Genomic DNA, 21,542 nt, shown 5'->3' with positions numbered 1-21,542 from the left:
AAATACATGCGTAACATGTCAAAAATCAAAATACGAAAGGCACCCTAATGTCATAAAATTTAACCCAACACCAATTGGAGAATACCCGTTCGAACATATTTATGTTGATGTTCTATCACTTGATAGACTAAAATTCCTAACAATTATTGACAGCTTTTCGCGCTTTGCACAAGCATACCCCATACAACTAAATGCGACAGACATCTTAGATGGTTTATTAAAATTCATATCCCATTACGGTATTCCAAATAAAATAACTTGCGATTCTGGCACAGAATTTAAAAATAACTTGATTGAAGATTTTTGCAAACTTCATAAAATTATGTTGCATTACATTACCCCAAAAAACCCGAACAGTAATAGTCCGGTAGAACGTTTTCATTCTACTCTAATTGAGGAAATACGAACTTTAAAATTAGAATTTCCTAATCGACCAATAACAAAACAAATGTTGTATGCGATTCTAGGATATAATAATACTGTCCATTCCGCAACTAAATTCACACCCTTCCAAATTATTAAAGGTAATGTAGAACACCAGAGCCCTTATGATGTAACGTTAGAAAAGATAACCTCAAACTATATAGAAAAACATTCAAGAAATATGAAAATATTAAAAGAAATAGTAGAACAAAACAATGAAAAAGCCAAGAACCTATCTAAAGTAAATTCCTACAGAAATGATCCCCCAGAAATTGAAATTGATAAAAATACTTTTCTTAAAGAAACTCCTCGAAATAAATTATCACCCTTATATAAGGAAATTCAACCAAAAAAAGATAGTAACTTCAAAATTGAAACTTCTAAATCAAAATACCATAAAAGTAAGTTAAAGCCACAAAGAAAAATCATTAAGAAACAAATTGTTTCAGATGACAACGTTATACCTTCTACTTCTCGGAATCCTTGCGACGACAGGACAAGACATAATAATGACGAGGATAAATAACCCTATCCTTCCCTTTTCCCTTGGAAAAGCAAGATCCACTACACAAAAACATACGTTTATAAAATACATTGACTTAAAACAATTTGATTCTCCCCTAAACATCTTAAATAATAATACAAAAACAATCGCAGAATTTATCTTGATCAAAGACCCTTTATACCCACAACTACACCACATGTATAATCATCTGAATTATTTGCTAGACACAATCAAAGTGAAATTAATCAATATTAAACCTCAAGAAAATAATCGATCGAAAAGGGCACTTATTATTATAGTAGGCAGAACAAGTAAATGGCTCTTTGGTACTTTAGATGATGAAGATGCAGAAAAATATAATAAAGCAATTTTCACTTTGGAAAAGAATCAGAACATGCTTCACCATGATTTAGAAAATTACCTAACTATCACAAGAAAATTTATGAATGAAACTACGAATAGCTTACAGCAGATTGTTAAAAACCAACAATTAATTGACGAACAAATAAAAAGTATTGTCTTAAATCTGAATAAGTTCACGCTATTCTTAAGACTTCAAAATTCTCTTGATACAATGATAATAGATTGTCAAATTATATTATCAATACTTAATAACATTGAAGATTCAATTTTATTTGCAGAATTAAACATTATTCGTAGCACGATATTACCATTATCTGATATCGAAGAATTATTAAAAATAATGTCAAACCTTTACAAAGGCAGTTTACCAAACTTTAAAAACATTCAGTCGTATAATAAATTACTAAAAATTGAAATTAATTATAAAAATGGAATTATTATATTTGCAATTCATTTTCCGATACTTCTTGAAAATGTTTATGATTACTTCCATTTGTTCCCAATTCCAATACTCAACCAAGCTATCGTTCCTTTAAAACCCTATATAATTCTTAACTCGACTTACCATCATTATGAAGATGAACCCTGTACGAGAATTGAAAATACCTGCATATACCATGTTGACAACCAAATTTCAAAAGAAGATTGTTTACCGAAATTACTAATTGGCAAAACCGATCATCAATGCCAGACGATTCAAATTCAATTAGACCAGGACATAATAGAACCTGTCAACGATGCCTACATGATTATTATCCCCATTGATAAGATCATGATTGAGAAAAATTGTAAGGAGCATGGATACGAAAATATCAGACAACCACAGTTGATCCATATCCCACATAAATGTAACCTCACTGTTAGAGGCGAAGTTTATTCCAACGACGCCACTTCCGTTCAAGGAAACCCTCTACAGTTACCCGAAATAGATACCATCCAGCTACATCCTGAGAATAACCCTATGAAAGTTCCTGAAAGAGTAAACCTCGACGAACTAACCCGACTTCAGGACCTTGCTGAAAAAACCCAATTACATCGACTAGAAGCCTTAGAAGAAGACAGCACTTCTTATACTTTAATGTATATTTGTATATCCATATTTATAATACTTCTTACATATTTTATTTTATATTCCAAATATAAGAACAAATTTAAATGTTTTAAAAGGAAAAATAAACAAGAAAATATTCATTTAGAAAATGTTGATGAAAATAATGTTAATGTATTATTTTCATCTTAGGGATGGAGGAGTTATGTATATAAAACCCTCCTTTATGCTTATTCATCAAATGCTGACTAAGTTATAATAAACTTATAAAAGCTAGCCATCTTGAAAGAAGAGTCAGTTCTGTTAGTACGATTGTCAGAGTAACTTCTGTACAATAAAGTCTGTAAATCTAAATAAAGTCTTTTTAAAAAGTGGTTCCCGTGGCCCGAAACTATAATTTACATGTAAGAAAAGGCGTGTACCCAGGGCAAAATTCATGAATTTTTCCTAACGGGGAATAATATATTTTTTTTTGAGTTATGTTACCTCAAAAGGGCTTGAATATTGATGATACAGCAAATTTATATAAATAATTATGAATGGTTAATATATGAACAGTTAAATATTGAAGGTAAGAAATTAAATATTAAATCAAAACCATAATACTGAAAGAACTCTATCATCTATAACTGGCCTTTCATCCAACGTTGATTCTAAAGAAGTAACAACCGTAGAGCAGATCAGGTCCTCAAGCAGTAGGAAAGTAAGAGTGGTTGTATATTTTCTTTTCACCTTATCACTCGTTACTTGGTAAATCCGGACTATGCCAGAAAATACCTCAGTTTGGTTCAAAGAGGGCATCCAAATGGACAAAAGGAGCCAAATCAGTAAATATTAACACTCTTGTGGTCCTGGTTAACGTTTCCAAATCCTTCGGGATGCAGGATTAGGTTGAGACAATTTTCGTAGTAAATAAAAACCCTATAAGAATATTCGCATTCATTCTCGGAAAAATAAAAACACAATGGAAAAGTGGACTCACCTCTGGTACCAAGAGGGTTCTCTTCTGAAAATGAATCGACAACTAGATTCTCCGAAAGATAATATTTTTAATATCAAAGGCAAAAGGGTACTGCCATTATACATCACATAACATGATTGGCTTCTAATTGAAAAGGATCGGTACTCCCTATCTGAATTCACTTTGTCGACTCTTCGTCGTTCTCAGAAATAATTCTGTCAAATTTGTGAGATCTTCATAGAGTTCGCACAAACTAGAGACTATCGGGACTAAACGAAGTCTAAGAGTTTATTAGAAGAAAAGAGAGACGGAATGCGGAAAAGTAAATTTGTCAACACGGAATCGTTTGCGAGTGTATAGGTACTTCTTAACAATTAACCAATATACGGGGCTTTCAAAATAAACGTTGGACGAGTCAGCTCAAAATTATTCCAATAACTATATACAACATTTATGATTATTTACATGGGCGGGGACACTGTACATCTGTACATGGGAGGTAGGTTGATACGTTTTTATCAGATTGGGTGGTTTAGGAAAACTAGATGGTGAATATATTACTACCTCTTGCATTTCCTAAACTGGAACATTGTACAGGGTGAAACACTGATCACCTTAAAACAAAAATATATGCAGTGAATGAAAATGAAAACGTTACATTATGCTCTTTCAGCCTTATTGCCATGGATCTTTTGGTAGTTCTGATGTATACCTTCCCACAAGTGCACGGTATGCGATATACTCCTGCTGCTGATAGTGGGTCTCTTTTGTCTTTAGCCGACCTGTGGCTTTGTTGTATCTTCTTGATGGGTTTGAAAACTAGTTACACTGATAGATGAATCAGTCGGAAGGAAGTAAAATAATTGAGAAAACAATTCAATACCAAATATATATTATTTATGTTATATTCAGAACTTACTCAACATTGACATGAAACAGCTCAATAAATTCTAACATTATAAAATGAATATATGAATATAACAAAATTTGTTTCTCAACAGTATAATGCATTCGACATTTGAAAATATTCCAAATATTCTACAACTAATGTTTTTCTTGTAGAAATATCTGATATTTGTCATCATATATCATTATACTAGATTCAATTTCATCATCACAGTCAGTTCAGCAAGAGTATCCTTAACAGTTTGATAAAAATTTATAACTATCACATATTCCGCAAAAAAGTATTTTTTCAAATAGCAAATAGATGATATCCCATATAATGCACATCTTCAAAATTAATTTTTCTATAATATTACATGAATATTATGTGACAATTACATATAGGTGAGAATATCAACAAAGCTTTTATAATTCATTAACCATGAACAGGTTCATCTTTTGTTAGGTATAAAAATGAAAGAATGCTCTAACTGGAGTTATCAGAATGCATAACATTTGAATGTTTCAAAACAACTTTACTACACACATAAACACACATACATCAAATCAACTAAAATATCAACTTAAATTTTTCCTGAGATATTCAATCGAAAGGAATTCCAATCTAAAATAACTATCAGTAAGTAAATAATAAACATTCATTAAACGAATATTATACACAACACTGAAATGAATTAAGAGATATATGAAAATATACATCATGATGGTTATGGAGAACACATAATGAACTGAGTGTATAAATTATAAATACCAATTGAAATTTGAATTCTGATTCGAATTGATGCATCAAATTAGCCCAAAATTCAAATGATGAGAAAGATTGTTTCAACAAATAAAGTAAAGTATTCTAATAATGATGCAGCAGATTTTTGGCTCAACGTACTCTGAAAATTGAAATGAAAAGCTGAAACATTCACCATTTTTTTTTCACTATTCAGCAGTTTTTTTGATAAAATGAAGAGACAAAAAGCGTTTCTCAATTGAATTTTTTGGTGGTAAGGGAGAAAAAACATCATCAATAAATAAACTTTATCACAGACTTTTCTTCTTTCGAAAATTCCTCTATCTACTATTGGAAAACTGCAATGTTTGTACCAACTTGCAAAAAGGACCATAGTCATTTGTAATGGGTGTTACAAAATTTACACAACTAGAAAACACAGTTTTTAGTATTTCCAAACACATCGATTACATTTGGAATAAATTTTGTTATAATGGAATTTTAAAATTATAGGTACTTACTAGTTTCATGCAAATTATTTGTAGTACCAATTTTCCACATGGTGATGCCGTATTGTTTTTTTGTTACTATCAATAACTATCTATGAAATTGACAAATGAACAAATTCTGTGAAATGTCTTAACATTTCTAATTTTATTATGTATGTTTGTTTGTATGTATGTTTGTTTGTAACTCTCAAGCTCGGGATCTGTACTAACAGAATTATCGGCATTATTGCTTGATATATACTACATTTATTTTTTACTTTGTAGTTTCACATGCTATAAAAGCGCGTTTTATAGTTTTTTTAAACTATATTTATTCATTAAATGGATCCTATATATTTGAAAGTGAAAACGTGTTGCATATTATGTAGAAAAAATATCTTCTTTTTTGAGTGACTAGTTCTATGTTGCTGTATCGCTGCTGTTCCAATATTTTATCAGAATCAACGAACTTAGACGTGCGCTTACAGAACATCGAACTAAAAGTTAAATTATTTTTTTTAAAAAAGCTTGAAACAATAACGAACGAAAAATAATAGTATTATTGTGAAAAAGCGACGGCCGCTTGATATATAAAAATATGTCACAAAGCGCCCACGCTTTTTTCACAATAATACTAGTATTTTCCGTTTGTTATTGTTTTGAGCTTATTGAAAAAAAATATTTTTAACTTTCAGTTCGATGTTCTTCAAAAGCGCGTGTTTTAGTTTTTCAAACTATATTTATTTTTTCTATAGATAAAAACGTGGTTTATTTGACTCTTCACTACTCTATTCGATCATTTGTGAATGAAAAAATTATACAAAATGAATCAATCACAAATGATCAAATAGAGTAGTGAAGAATCAAATAAACCACATTTTATCTGTAGAAAATACAGCAATGTTTATTTTGTTTGTTTGTGTATTCGTTTTGTTTGTTAACTGTTACAACTTCGACATTTGCACTTATTGTCAAACTGTTATTCAATCCTAACATTTCTGAAAAATGGAATATTGACAATGGAACGAGTTTTAAAAACTCCTTTCTTTAAAATTTTCATTTTAGAATATCTGTACCTGACCTATACAATTAATATATATTTTCACGTCGGTCAATATGCTTTGGTCAAGTTATATTCAATGGTTAATATCAGTCTTCCAAAGAATCCTTATTGAATACTCAATACATTTTCATACACTCAGTCAGTTATTTGAATAATGATATGTGTGATGAGATAATAATTGGTTGAAAGCTCTGAAAACAAAGATCCAAATCGTTTGTTGAATTAATCCTCAGCACTTTCGTTAAGGGAAGTCGATAAAAGATATTATCAACCACGTTCACCAGGCATCTTGAGAAAGATTTCTAACCACCGATGTTACTGAAAACAACATCAATGCTTTTGTAGAAAGTTTATTAATAAATTGATGGATGTAGCCTGCACTGAATGGGTGGAGATCAGAATGAAAAATGAGAATTGAAACTTTCTATAGGACGATCATAGTATCAAAAATCTTACAAAACATTTCACAATTTAACGAAATATTTTGTGGAGATTGTCAATTAATCGATTCAACAAATAGCAGGAATATTTAAGTAGATGATTCAGCAGAAATTTTTGGTGATTTCAGCAACTATTTTGTAACAAAATTCAATATTGTTGAAATCAACAAATATTTTCCAACAGTGTATGTTTTTGTACCACTTGTATTTGTAACTAACGTTACTGTAGCTTCGCCCTACCAGGACATTTGTATGGAAAAAAATTATTTTTCCATGCATTCAATAACGAATAAATCGAAAATATCAAATGTAATTTTGGTCATGATGGAAATTATAGTATATAATGCAAATCCCGAAGAAAGAAAAAAATCTAAAACTGCTCTCAAATTCGACTGTTTGTTCATATTGATTATTCTACTTGTTTTCTCTTATTCAATTATTTATAACTGAAATGTGGATGACGTTTTGGTATGTTTGACAGGTACGAAGAGGCAATTATAGATATTTTTTATAGGGATATTAACAAATTTCATGAAAACATTAAATTCACTATTGAAGTAGAAGCAGACAACTCAATCAATTTCTTGGACCTAACAATTAGTAGAATGAACAAAAAACATGATTTTTCAATTTATCACAAACCGTCCTATACGGATATTACTATGCATTATGATTCTACCCATCCTAATCAATACAAAGTAGAAGCTTATGATAGCATGTTTCACAGATAAGTCAATGTTCCTCTTTCAATAGATACTTTTAATAAAGAATTTAATATCATCAAGCAAATTGCGGTTAACAATGGGTTTAAAGCCGAATTAATTAACAAAATACTTGCCAAGAAAGTCTACGCAAAAGCGATTCGAGACGTTTTTCCTATTGATAAGGTAGATAATCAAAATTATAGAGCTTTAACGTATTTTGGACAACCAACGAAAAAAGTGGCTTCATATTTGAGGAAACGAGATATTGAAATTGCATATAGAACAAGTAATACGTTGGGAAAGTTAATTAAGAATAATAAAGACAAAACATCCAAATTCGAGAAATCAGGAATATATAAATTAAAGTATGGAACGTGCCCTGAAGAATATATTGGTCAAACTGGCAGGACCTTAAGGAATCGAATCCAGGAACATCATACAAGCTATGCAAATAAGAAAACAAATTCACCATATTCAAATCATCTTCTAGAAGAAAATCATATCTTCAACGAAGAGTTGGAAATTTTGCACATAGAAAATAAAGGTTTGAAACTGAATCATTTGGAAGTAATGGAAATTAATAAACTTAAGAATTCAAACATTCCAATGAATGACCAACCAGATTTGAATAGATCACCATTATTGAACTTGTTTTCTTGAAAACCGGGAAATAATTATTATTGATGTAGATGTGAAGTAATATGCTTCTACCTTAGGTAGAGGTTTAGGTAATTTTTTGGAGGTAGTCTCAATTATGGTTACTTGTAGTATATGAATATTAATGTAAGAACAACTTGAAGTATGAATCACTTGAAAAAGCTACTGTGTTAGCGAAACATGTTGTCATATATATACATACCGAGACTTTTCGGACACCCAGTATGCCCATGTGAACGTGGTCCTTATCAAAAGTGTCACACTAATAATATATATTGGAGGAGGGTGATTTTTATACAAAAAGGATCAATGTTTTCATGATCTTCACTACTTTGAATGAATGACCGACTAATCACAAACTTCGATGAAATATTTGTTCGAATAAATATCAGCTACACCTAATTATGAATTTTTCTCCGCTTTATTGATCACCAATATCACTTTGTCTTCTTCATCACTGACACACATTCTCGTCAAGTCTGAAGCTACTGAAGCAGTATCACAGTTACTATTTCTTTCCATGTCATCGAGGTCAGTATCATGAGAATTCGAGCACTCCATGTTTCCGAGAGGATCCTTCTTCGGATAGAGTCCTGACCTCTCCACTATGCAAAGTCCTGGGGGACTAATATTGCAAGGAATAACATCTGCGTCAGGTATGACAATAGAGAGCTTCCGTGAACTGAAAATTACATATATTTTATGTAGCGAATACTTGCATTTGACAACAGACAAAAACATAAAAGACGATTATCAGGATGATACGGTAGCAAATAAAAATACTAAACAAGCCACTACTCAAATAAAAGATAACATTATAGCGCTATAGGTATGTGCTTAACGATTGCATTCATTCAAAAAAAATTGCGGAATAGAATCCCATAAAACACAGCGACTTTTTTTTACCTAGGATTTCGAGATACGTCCATTGGAAAGGTATTTCGTATTTCACATATATTTTCTAAACACTCTGGTGAATTAGGTCTGAAATTATGACAAAAATTATCAGTAATGTATCAAACAAATTTCGAATTTTTGACAAATGAATTTTATTAAATCATACTTATCAAATATCTGAAACTTTAAAGGTTGAAAAGAATTTCTTGTTCTGACTGATGCATTGCTGCCAATGATCTTTCACAGAACTGTAAAATGATAAATCACTGGTGAGGAGTTCCTATTAGTTGTTAACAAATTTATTTTCTTTATTTAGACAAAGGAGATAGTATAAATCAGGCTGAGACTTTCAATGTCTGTCCTGGAGTTAATAGTATTTCAATTTTTAAATATATGACACATTTCTAAGAAAGTTCTTTTTTGAATATTATTTACTGAGTCTAAAATTTCAACATTATCAAAAGAAAAAGCATGATCCAGATTTATGGTGTGATTAGAAAGGGTGCATGACGGTTTATTACATCTTATGTCAAGTGATTCTGTCTTTTAATTGTATACTTGTTTGTCCAATGTAAATCTTCTCACAACTGGAACACGGGATGGAAAAAACCACATTGGATAAATTGATGATATCTTCTTTATCTTTTAAGTTGGAAAGAAGTGTCTTAATAGTCTTGAAATTTTTAAAAGCTGATTTCAAATTGACTAAAATTTCTTTTTGAGATTGTATAAAAGGCTACCTAGATGAGGTAACGAGAGAAATAGAATGTCAACAACAACAAACAGGAACTCCTTACCTTCACTCTCAGTGATTTATCATTTTACAGTTCTGTAAAATCTTATTGGCAGCAATGCATTGTCAGAACGAGAAATTATGTCAAACACTTTCTGGCAAACTTGACATAAAAATAAGAGGATCCTCTTTATTACTTATTTGTTAACTTCATTTCAACCTCACTTTCGTAAGTATAAACACGTTGTCCATACCCTTTGTTTATTCAATAATTATTGCAGATACTATAAACGCCTCGAAAGCTTGAACAGACAAAAGAGTTTTACAATCTTTCTGTCTCTGACTGCTATACCCGATTCATTCCCTACGTTATTCCTATATATATATATATATATATATATATATATATATATATATATATATATATATATATATATATATATATATATATATATATATATATATATATATATATATTTGTTCATCTCTTCAAGCAACTTTTGATATCTCCATTAGGTTGTGCTTTAAAAATGATGCCAAATGACATGCATATGACCGATTTTTCTTTCCTGTCAAATTTGACATTTTTTCCAAAAAATGTTCAGAAAAGCAGTTATTGCTCGAAATTTCGAAAATCGGTATAGAGAAAAGATGATTGTTTTTTCATTTTTTACCCATACACCAATTTTAGCTCTGTAGTACAAATTTAGTTTTTTTACAGTTTTTCGAAAATTTGACATTTGCCGATTTCTCAAATTTAGCCAAACCTCAACAAAGTTAGTGCTTTATGCCTAACTTATCTTTCCAACGCATTTTTATTACCAATTGCAATTCTAAATACAACTTATTTCGCAAAAATTTAAAACACAAGAAAAAATTATGCCAAAAATGATGCAAAGTTGATACATTTTTTGAAAACAGATAAATATTTCACTTTATTTCTACTTTTTGCGAAATAGCTTGATACATAAGCATAATTAAAAAACAATATCAATGAAAAGTCAATGATTTATTATATACTGCACTTTTCAAACAGTTGAACTTTGATTTACTAATTACGAAAAATTACAACGCAATTAAACTAAGGGAAGGAATTATACGAAAGTAATTTCACATTTACTAAATATCTTTTATGAGGTATGAATGAACAAAATTACTTCAGAAATCAATTTAGATTTTGTTGCCCAGAAAACTAAACCGTGAAAAATTCTAACAAACATCTGTTGAAATAAAGTTATAATTTAAATTATGAACACTGAATCGAATCGAAACATATGCCTAAACCATGTAAATACCAATAGAAATACAAAATAAAAAGTCACATTTCGGTGTGCCTTCCACCACGTTCAATGCAATAAATTGTCCTTTTTAAAACATCTTTAACTGCATTCTTTATACTACGGGGTTTCGTGCTTACAACACATTCTCGAATAACTGCCTCTAAATGGTTTATATCTCGAAAACGTCTTTGCTTATACACCTTTTGTTTTAAGTAACCCCACAAGAAGAAATCTAGTGGGGTTATATCAGGAGATCTAGTCGGCCAAAAGTGTTCCATATTGCGACTGATTACTTTGCCCCTAAATATTTCCTAAAGACGCTCTTTAACCACCTTTGTAGTATGAATAGGTGCACCATCACACTGATATAACACAACATTTCTTACTTGAAGGGGCATATTATCCAAAACTTCAGATAGATCGGTATTCACAAAGTGTAGGTAGTCCGCAGAATTTAAATTATGTCTAAAAAAGTATGGTCCTATAATTTGATCGTTTAATATGCCACACCATACATTCGTATTAAACAAATATTGATCTCGACATTCGATTACGAAATGTGGGTTTTCTTTTGCCCACCACCTGCAGTTTTGCGAGCTCACAACGCCATTTGAAGAGAAGGTCGCTTCATCTGTCCATAAAATTTGTTAAGGAAAATGATAATTTTCTTCTTTTTTCCCTTGAAACCAAAAAGAAAAATAAAAGCGTATATCGAAGTCCCTTTCTTTTAATGTATTGATAAATTTCGGTTTATATGGCGTAAATTTATTTTTGTGTAAAATACGTCGTACACTCTCTCGGTTAACATCTGTTCTATCTGCAATATCTTGAATACTTGTTTTTTTTGTTCTACGACATCCAAACATATTTCAAATTCCACTTCTTCAGTATGTCTAGAAGGCTAATGTGCTTTTCTAAAATTACTCCCAACCGAGTAGATTTTAACTTAACTGTTGACTACTAACTGTTGACTGATGAATATTTTTTACAGGATGTCTGACATTGAAAATATCAGCTACTTGTCGGTGACCGGTATTCTCGCCGCATATTAAAACGATTTCAATTTTCTTTTGAAGATTCAGCATTTTTAACAACACACTAGGCAATAAATAAACTATTTTAAATCTAAAACTGATAAACACTATTTTGAGTTATTCAACAAATGTCATATGACAATAAAATATTTTGCTTATTCAGTTCAGTTCAATTGTTTCCACAGTACACTTAGTTTAAGTTCGTTGTAATTTTTCGTAATTAGTAAATCAAAGTTTAACTGTTTGAAAAGTGCAGTAAAGAAAAATTATTGACTTTTCATTGATATTGTTTTTTAATTATGCTTATGTATCAAGCTATTTCGCAAAAAGTAGAAATAAAGTGAAATATTTATCTGTTTTTAAAAACTGTATCAACTTTGCATCATTTTTGGCATAATTTTTTCTGGTGTTTTAAATTTTTGCGAAATAAGTTGTATTTACAATTGCAATTGGTAATAAAAATGCGTTGGAAAGATAAGTTAGGCATAAAGCAGTAATTTTGTTGAAGTTTGGCTAAATTTGAGAAATCGGCAACCAATAGGTGGAACCACCTATGTTTCGCTTGCGTTTACGCAGCTATTTTTATCAAGTACTTTCTTGGTTTTTCTCATTTTGTCTTCGATCGAGGACCGCCTGCCCGGTACTGACGATGCCCAATAGGCTGAAACAGCTGTATACCGCTGTATATATATATATATATATATATATATATATATATATACAGTAGAATGGAATAACGGGGTCTCTCAGTCAAAAAATCAAAAACTCTGCTTTACTTTGCCAAGCTTTCGCTTCTAGTGGTAAGCTTCTTCAGGGCAGTAAAAATGAGTAAAAAACAATTAATTGAACAATATACATATATATTTCGGGATCGAGGGCCGTGGTTTTTTTAAATTGCTTAAGTCATGTTTTCATTCCACCTTAAATGGTCAGTGAAGGTTCAAAGTATTTGGTTTGAAATTTCCTTATATTTAATTCTGTATTGATGTCTTCAGTGCGGGTGTGAATAAATACTGTTACGTTAATTGATGTTGAAAATTTCAGGTGAGACTCAGACTCAGACACTCAATAGTTTTAATATTATTTGACCCTCGATTTTGAAATATCATTTCAAAATCAAACTACTATCATTATCACTGAAATTAGTTTGACGCTTTGAAAATGTGACAAGATTCTGCAAATATACTTTGAGCTATCAAAAATGATCAGGATTTTATTATCTCAGACAAGAAAAATAGACAATAAGTAAGAGGCTTCACATCTGTTACAAAAACTGAAAGAAACCTTTTTTTTTCGAAATGAGAAAATGTCTCCAATTGAAATTTCATGACTCCACATAATTTTTTCTTTCTCGAAGTTATTGTCAAATCAACTGAAATTCTTGTTTTATAAGTAATATTTTTAATGTATTTGCTACCAATTTATGTATATTTAAGATACCTAACTGAAAGCGATTCGTCTAAGAGTCAACTTAAATGTTACTTTTACTTTTCCATATCTTAAAACTCACTTCCAACTGTGAATTAATTAAAACACCATATGACTTTTCCCATATAGTTATACCTATCACTTTTAGAAGGAGTTTTACTGCCTCAATGACAATGGGTAATAATAATGAGTTCAGATATATTTAAAAAAAAATATGAAAAAGAACTCAAATCATACTTACAAAGGGGTATATCGTACTACAGATGGAGTTTGTTTCAATTCTATCATGGAAAACCTCGTCGAATCGAAAAATGTTGAGGAAATTGTTGATTTGATATCAGGATGGCGACATTCACTTATACTTTTCAGTTTGTTAACATCGAATTTGAGTTTATCTGAAATTAAAAGGAAAATACCTGCATAAATTTCAAGTTAATATCCACATGTTTACACCGCCCATGTACATTTCTGATCGTTTTATATGAATATTTCTGCTGATGACATACGATATTTTTGTGGTAGTTGCAGACTGAAAAATATAGTTTAAAAAAACTAAAAAACGCACTTTTTAAGAACATCGAACTGAAAAGTTAAAAATATTTTTTTAAATAAGCCTAAAACAATAATGAACGAAAAATAGTATGCACTTCGAAAAATTTATATAACTCACCTGTTTGAATCGGACCTAGCTGTTGAGCAATGTTGAAAATATAATCAGCAGTCCAGAAATTGGGAATCCTCACAAAAATTTTGCCAGTTTCTGCTGGCAAATAAAAACCCAGTTTATGTAGAAGTAATACAAATGGTTGATGTTTCAGAATATTCGCCTGGTCACACGTCCATGGTATTACTGGAATCGGTAAACCCAACACTGAAATGAAAAGAGAGGTCAATCAGAATGAATAAATGAAATTTTGTGGTTCCATAAAAGATATCTAATTTTACATAAATCGATGAATAATAAAAACCAGCTTGATGTTATATCGTCTACTGCTGATTCGAATACAACAGTATTTTTCCAGATGTAGTAAATTATAAGCATAAATTTCAATAGAGCATGTGTGAGTTACTCATACTGAGAAACCTAAAAACAAAATACTTTCCAGACTTTCACTGGTATCAATATCTTTCAAAATTTGATGCTGCCAGTGCCAAAGAAGAAAGTTGACTAGTTCTCAATTTTATAGCTTTTCTTCAAATTCGAAATCTTGTCAATTCGACTTTTGTTTTAAATTTTTCGTATCTTCCGCATCATCGATTACGAATAAACACGATTAAAATTCCGCAATTTTGATCAATACGAACTTCGATGTCATATTTTGCCCAAAATATACCCACATTGACCTGTTATGAGGAAAAAAATAAATCCAGAAATTCGTCTTTGTTTTTTCAAAGTTTAACTAGTTTTTTCATTTGATTGTGAAATGGGTTCACATTACTAGAAAACTTATGATTGGAATCTGTCCTGGATTCGAATCGTCATATTAGGTTTTATTTCTTCGGTAAGTGTTTAGGAGAATAAAATACTCACATGCAGAATAGTAAACAGTTGGTTCCATTTTATTATCCGGAAATTCATCTGGATCATTCAGCACTAATTTTACATAACAAGCCTCCAATAGAGAGGTTTGTAACCACATCAGAAACTTCCCTTTGTTTTCCTTGAACAGGAATTCTCTCAACACTTTAATATCGTTATCGATCGGGTGATCGCTTTTTGTATTGTCCATGGAGAAATTTTCGAATATTTTCTCGTCGGAATCGAATCGTTCTATTTTGTTTTTTGTAAGGTCATTGTATTCGTTTTCGGTGATGATATTCTGTTCTAAGAGTTCATGAATGACAGCATGGGGTGTTTTGTACCTCATACCACTTTCCTCGTATTTTTCCGTTATTTTCGCTATCGCGTCAGAAGATTCTCTGCTTTGGTTGTAATACTTGATGAGGTTCTCTTTTTCTTCTCTTGTCCACCTAAATAATATCAGTATTTCATCTAGAGAGCTAAACCTATACAAAAAGAGAACAATAATTTTTATTTGTAAAAATTTTCTAGTTCAACTTCCGTCACCAGGTGTTAGAAACAGAGAAGCTCTCAACCAAGAAATTCTTAGCGTTAGTAAAAATTATAGTTTTCCTGAAATGAGAAAGTTTTAACTGCGTGAGTCATTAAAGTCTACTTACTCGGGCTGACTGTATTCTGAGTGAGAAAAATGTTCTACTTCCTTTGAATCTTTATGAGGATTCTCTGTGGTTAACGACGTGTTCGCACTGTCGACGCAGTGACTACTTGGATTATTTATGAACTTGTGAATGACATATTCTATCAAATCTGACCAATCCTGTTTGGAGAATAATTGAGTTTAGTTGATAATTCTTGAAAACTACTTAACATATGGAGATTTTGATGAAATAAAACTAGTCGGGGAACATTATACGAAGTCTGTTCAAAAAAATATATCTATTTTCGTTGAATAGACACATCAGGTTTTCGGATAAAATGATAAAAAAGATATAATTTCACAAATAACCCAATCTAGTTTTAACTGATTCATATGTTTGCGAGTGAAATTATTTTAGGTTCCAATTATTCACCACATTCTTTTGAATGCAAAAAAATGTGTAATTTTATGAAAAAATTCAAATTTATCAGATACTAAACCACTACTCGCCAAAACAATCGGATGAATACACTCAGGAGATGGCATTTTACACATAAATTTTCCGACAACATATTTTTAATGTAAATACCTATGATTCCATCTATTTTGTAACCCTGGAAAGCGCCGAAACGTTGGCAAATAAAGTTGTGAACACCAAGTAGTGAAATTTAAAGTAGTGACACATTGTGGCGTGGAAATCTTATTGGAAATATTTTGAGTTTTGTTTGATTTGCAAAAAACGCAGTATATAGTCTGGGCTTTAACTTTAGATTCGTGTTAAATGCACATACTTTTAGTAAAATTAAGTGGTTAGGCTCATTTGATCCGGAATATTGCCTGAATCGTTGTGAAAAGAAGTAAATTAGTTCATGTTTATAAATTTTTCATAAAAAAATGGACTATTTCAATGTTTATAAACATTTTTTTACAGCTCCATAGAGAAGTGTCAATTATGATTTAAAAAAAATTGTTTTTCCTTGATAATTATATTTAATTGAATATAATAGTTCAATTACGAACTGCAACTGCAACTGTAAGATAATTAATAGTTTAACAAAATTGCTTTTAAGTTCAATATTCGAATTCACAATGTTTACTAAGCTTTAAGATTGAAAAGTTGAAAAAACCCGAGGAAATTGTTAATTTTTGTAAACAAATACCTAAACAACAAATTAACAATAACTAAAAAATATGTGCAAGATGACATTTGAAAGATAATTTAATTATCTACAAAAATGACTTGAATATTTATTGTCGTATCTCTGATACGAGTTATATAAGCGTCAAAGTTAACAAATGGATCAGCTGCTGCAACTTTTGCAGCACGTGTATTTTCAAAATTGAATAAATAACGGAAAAAATTTTTTCGGTATTTTTATGCTTGTGGTTGTTTTTGTAATCTTTATAACGTTCAAGAAAAAAATTAAGCACTGTTGAGAATTTGTTTACAACAATTTTTTAAGTTAATAAACATTGAAATTGTTAATGAAAAAAGTTTTTGTTTGTTATTTTGCAGAGAACTGTTAATTATGATTTTAGAAAATAAAAAATGTCTTAACCAATAATTCAAACAGTAGATATATAATAAAACGATTACAAACAATTAAATATTATTATTGAGAGAAAAAAATTTTTAATCATAATTGACAGTTCTCTATGAAGATGTAAAAAAAATTTTGTTCAAATTTTGAAATATTTATATATGAAATATATATGAAATGAAATTACTTATAAATTTTTCATAAACAAATGGAGATTAAAATTATTTGTTTCAGTTTATGAATGTCTTTTATCACATAAAAACGATAAAAAAATTATAAATATATTAAACCATTTTTTTTGCAACATTATTGTGTTTTTTCTTTCTTTGTTTACTTTAAAAAATTATTATAAACAAAGTATTAACATATTCAGAACCTTCATTATGCAATTTTTTTTTATGTATCTAAGAATGGCTCCACGAAGCGAAAATATTTTATAGTTATTATTTAAATATTTATTTTACTTTGAACGATAAAGGAAGCTTTAGAAAATGTTGTTAATTAACAATTGTCTAGAACTAGATTATTGAAAAATCAACTTTAATGAAAAATTCCAAAGGGAATCAGTTCTCTATGATGTTTAGATTAAGTTACGTGCTCGCTTAGACACCGTACGCGCAACTTAAAAATGGCGCGCGGACGGCTGTTTCGGGAATCGGAACTTTTATTTAGTAAATTTCCTTCTTCAAGGATCTTCTTTTTCAAAATTCAAAAATATTCATAGTTCATGAACTATAAACAACAAAACCGAACACTGCTTTTTACGGTCTTTAATTGTTTATAACTTTTAGAATCTCTCATGAACTAATTTACTTTTTTTTCAAAATGATCAAGACAATATTCCGGATCGAATGAGCCTAACCACTTAATTTTACTAAAAGTATATCCATTTAACACGAATCTAATCTCAAAGCCCAGATTATTAACCAGCAATTAGTGGTAAGAAAATATACATAAATTACGTTAAAATTTATTTCATGAAATATGCAATATTCAATGTAAAAATGTCAGTTCTTTGAGAAATTCCAAAATTGGCTGTGTTCTACAGATATCAATAAAGACAAATATACATTTTGTATCATGTCGTATCATAAAAGGATAAATTGCCACTAATTTGATAATTTGAAATATTCAACACTTAATCGTTAACCTCAATTAATGGTTTGAATTCTCCTTCATTACCCACATGACACAAATATTTGGAAACTAGTAAATTACTTATTTTCACTTACATCACATAATTCATAATCAGTTTCCCAAATTTGTGAAAATGTTTTCAATATACTAGGTTGAAAAAGGGATGATACATTTTGCAGATCTCCTCCGATATGATGCATCATAGTAAATATGCAATTATTCACAAATTCTCCGTTTTCTTTGAAACTCTCCAGCAACAAACCATATTGACGCATTATATCAACAGTGGCAAACCTGTAATTATGGATGCATATCGTTATCAAAGTTCATCGGGTTTTTGAGGAGTTAATTTACTGTTTCAAGTGATCCACGAGTCCACATTGGTGATTCTGAACTACAGAATAATTCTCCAGAAAAAGCAAGAAATTATGGTTGGTCAGAATTAGATCTTGTAAATATTGCCTACTCTGAATGCTGGGATTATATTGTCTCAATAATAGAACGAACAACATTTTCAGATTTTCCATTTCTCCTATTTGCTTTTGTAGCGTTGCCAAGTGATCTTTGTCTGCGTCGTTAAGATGGAACATTTTTTGGTAACTTTCCACGCCTTGCAAAAATTCTCGTATGGCTGTCACCACCTATGAATCATCACATACAAAAAATTATTATATAAATAAGACAGAATGTGGATATGAACAGTGAAATACTAACGGATCAGATCGCATTTTTGAAAAGCCTTCAAAACTCTTACTCATTTAAACAAATATTGGGTAAACCTTAAAGCGAAATGTTGCATTTCTTTAATGTCCCCCTCCCTTGAACGGGTCAACTCAAAAAATTGAAATTTGGTATAATGGAATAAATGCATGAATATTTTATTTTGAAGTGAAATTGACAGATGAAACTTTCAAAATGGCAACTGGGCACCTTCTGGAAAAAAAATTGAATAGAAAGGGGGGTCTTGAGACACACCATTTTGAAGCTCCTGACGAATATTACACAACCCTAGAATATGAAGTCAATATCTTCACCAACTACTAAATGGCTGAACATTTAATAATTTTCTGAAGACAAACACATTAATATCAATATTTCTATCTGCGATATGGCAATTCCAACAACCCGATAAGGTTTGTTGAGTTATTTTTTGTTTATAAAAACGGCAAAGAATGTCAGTACGAAAATGAACATCATTGTTCAGTTAGAATGTTCTCATTTAGTTTTCGGTTTTACTAGTAGAAAGGTACCACGTCAACAATCTCTAAAATGGTCGATTCTCGTCCATTGGAAGAAAAAATTGAAACGATTTTTATTTACGGTGCGACGCGTAACTTTCACGAGACCGAAAGCATTTTCAATGAACGTTTTCCAAATCGTCCTATCTGTAGAAAATATTTAAGGGAACTTGTTTTAAATTCACAACTACCGGTAGTGTACATAACAAAAAGCCCCCAGGTCATCCGTCCAGTCCGGAAGAACAGCAAGTGCAAATAATTGGTGAGATGGTAGTAAATCCTGAACAGTCTACTTATTCCGTCGTGAATATTTGTGAGGTGTCTCCTTCTTCTGTGTGGAGACTTTTGAAGAGGAATAGGTCTCATCCATACAAAATTAAAATGGTACACCAATTAACTGAAGATGACCCTGATCGAAGTACAGACTTCTGCGAAATCATGACAGAAACAATTGCAAGACATCCTACCTATCTCCAGAATATTCGATTCAGTGACGAATGTACATTTTTTGAACGGCAATGTTCACAAACAAAATTGCCGTTATTGGAGTGAACTAAACCCTCACGTTTTCCGGGAGACACATACCCAATATCCAGAAAAAATTAACGTTTTGGTAGGAATATTGAGAAAACATATTGTAGGACCTCCATTTATTGATCAAAATTCAACAGGGGAACTGTATTTGAATATGCTGGAAACTATTGTTGACCCTCTCATCACTGAAGTCGTCGAAGCGAATCCTAATGAATTCGATATAGATATTGTATTCCAACAAGATGGAGCACCACCACATTACTCCAGGCAAGTAAGAAACCATTTGGATACCACTTTTCCCGGCCATTGGATTGGCCATCGAAGTCCTATAGATCGCCAGATTCGACACCTTTGTACTTTTTTTATGGGGCTATTTGAAGCAAAAGTTGTACGAAACTGAACTTGCTTCAATATTGGATATACGGCAGAGAATAATAAATATTTGTAGAGATATTGACGTTACTGTGTTCGAAAATGTTCAGCGTGAAATATCGGATAGACTGTTCATATGTCAAAAAGTTCAAGGCAATCATTTCGAGCATCTTCTGAACTAGCCTTAAGCTTATTACCACATATTATGTAGTTAAATGTCAATGTATTCAGGCAATTATTAAAAGTTCCGCCATTTTGAAGTAGTTGAAGATATTGACATTATATTCTAGGGTTGTGAAGCATTCGTCAGGAGCTTCAAAATGATATGTTTAATTTTTTTTCCCAGATTTTGCCCAGTCGCCATCTTGAAAGTTTCATCTGTCGATTTTACTTCAAAATAAAGTATTCATGCATTAATTTCATTATCTCAAATTTCAATTTTTCGAGTTGACCCGTTCAAAAAAAAAAGGTGGAGACATTATAAAAATGCACTGTATTTTAACAACGAAAGAAATTATCAATCAGAACAAACAGCAGCTTAATTTACATTTTTCGGTAAGTTTCCTTTCAGAAAGTCTCATATAGCCGTCAAAATCAATAAATGATTTACAAAAAAAAAATTATTGACCTGATATAAATGTGAACAAAGAATGAAATCATTGATCGGTTCAGTTAGCGATCCAGCCATGTCGATACAATAGGTTTTCAAAGTAATATAGACTATCGATTTGTTCCAAAATTCCTGGGTTATTGCGAGTGACATTAACACTATTTAAAATTCTGTTTCTTGAGTGATTCACATCCGTCACTGGCGTTGTATGAAAAATTGATTCAAGATGTATGCAAGAAAAATTATCTAGGGGATTCATGTCCGGAGATCGTGGTGGATGAAGCTGAGGTCCCACACGCC

The 21,542-nt window shown here is 30.9% G+C and overlaps 1 protein-coding gene and 1 long non-coding RNA gene across 4 annotated transcripts in view; both read right to left on the bottom strand.

Annotated features, from left to right (window-relative positions):
• Positions 1-3,037: 3,037 nt before the first annotated feature.
• Positions 3,038-3,968, bottom strand: LOC141482791 (uncharacterized). Its single transcript, XR_012465724.1, has 2 exons — positions 3,322-3,968; positions 3,038-3,260 (listed from the first exon to the last, which is right to left on the bottom strand). It is a non-coding gene; the product is annotated as an uncharacterized lncRNA (long non-coding RNA).
• A 2,866-nt stretch (positions 3,969-6,834) lies between these two features.
• Positions 6,835-21,542, bottom strand: part of tim (timeless) — a 32,809-nt gene continuing 18,101 nt past the window's right edge. For 2 of the 3 annotated variants that reach the window (XM_074176592.1, XM_074176591.1), the window contains exons 8-14: positions 18,843-19,129; positions 18,584-18,782; positions 15,833-15,990; positions 15,183-15,658; positions 14,322-14,522; positions 13,893-14,046; positions 6,835-8,961 (exon numbers count right to left, since the gene is read on the bottom strand). In XM_074176592.1, the coding sequence (XP_074032693.1) occupies positions 8,682-8,961; positions 13,893-14,046; positions 14,322-14,522; positions 15,183-15,658; positions 15,833-15,990; positions 18,584-18,782; positions 18,843-19,129 (1,755 nt within the window). In that variant the 3' untranslated portion in view covers positions 6,835-8,681. The remainder of the gene's footprint in view (positions 8,962-13,892; positions 14,047-14,321; positions 14,523-15,182; positions 15,659-15,832; positions 15,991-18,583; positions 18,783-18,842; positions 19,130-21,542) is intronic. The other variant, XM_074176593.1, reaches the window with a different exon arrangement.

The sequence above is a fragment of the Leptinotarsa decemlineata genome, unplaced genomic scaffold, assembly GCF_025532065.1.
Source record: "Leptinotarsa decemlineata unplaced genomic scaffold, Ldec_3_MD MMD2_tig00001973_RagTag_RagTag, whole genome shotgun sequence".
Taxonomy (NCBI): domain Eukaryota; kingdom Metazoa; phylum Arthropoda; class Insecta; order Coleoptera; family Chrysomelidae; genus Leptinotarsa; species Leptinotarsa decemlineata.
Note: the sequence above shows the minus strand (reverse complement) of the source record. Positions and strands in the feature narration are given on the sequence as shown.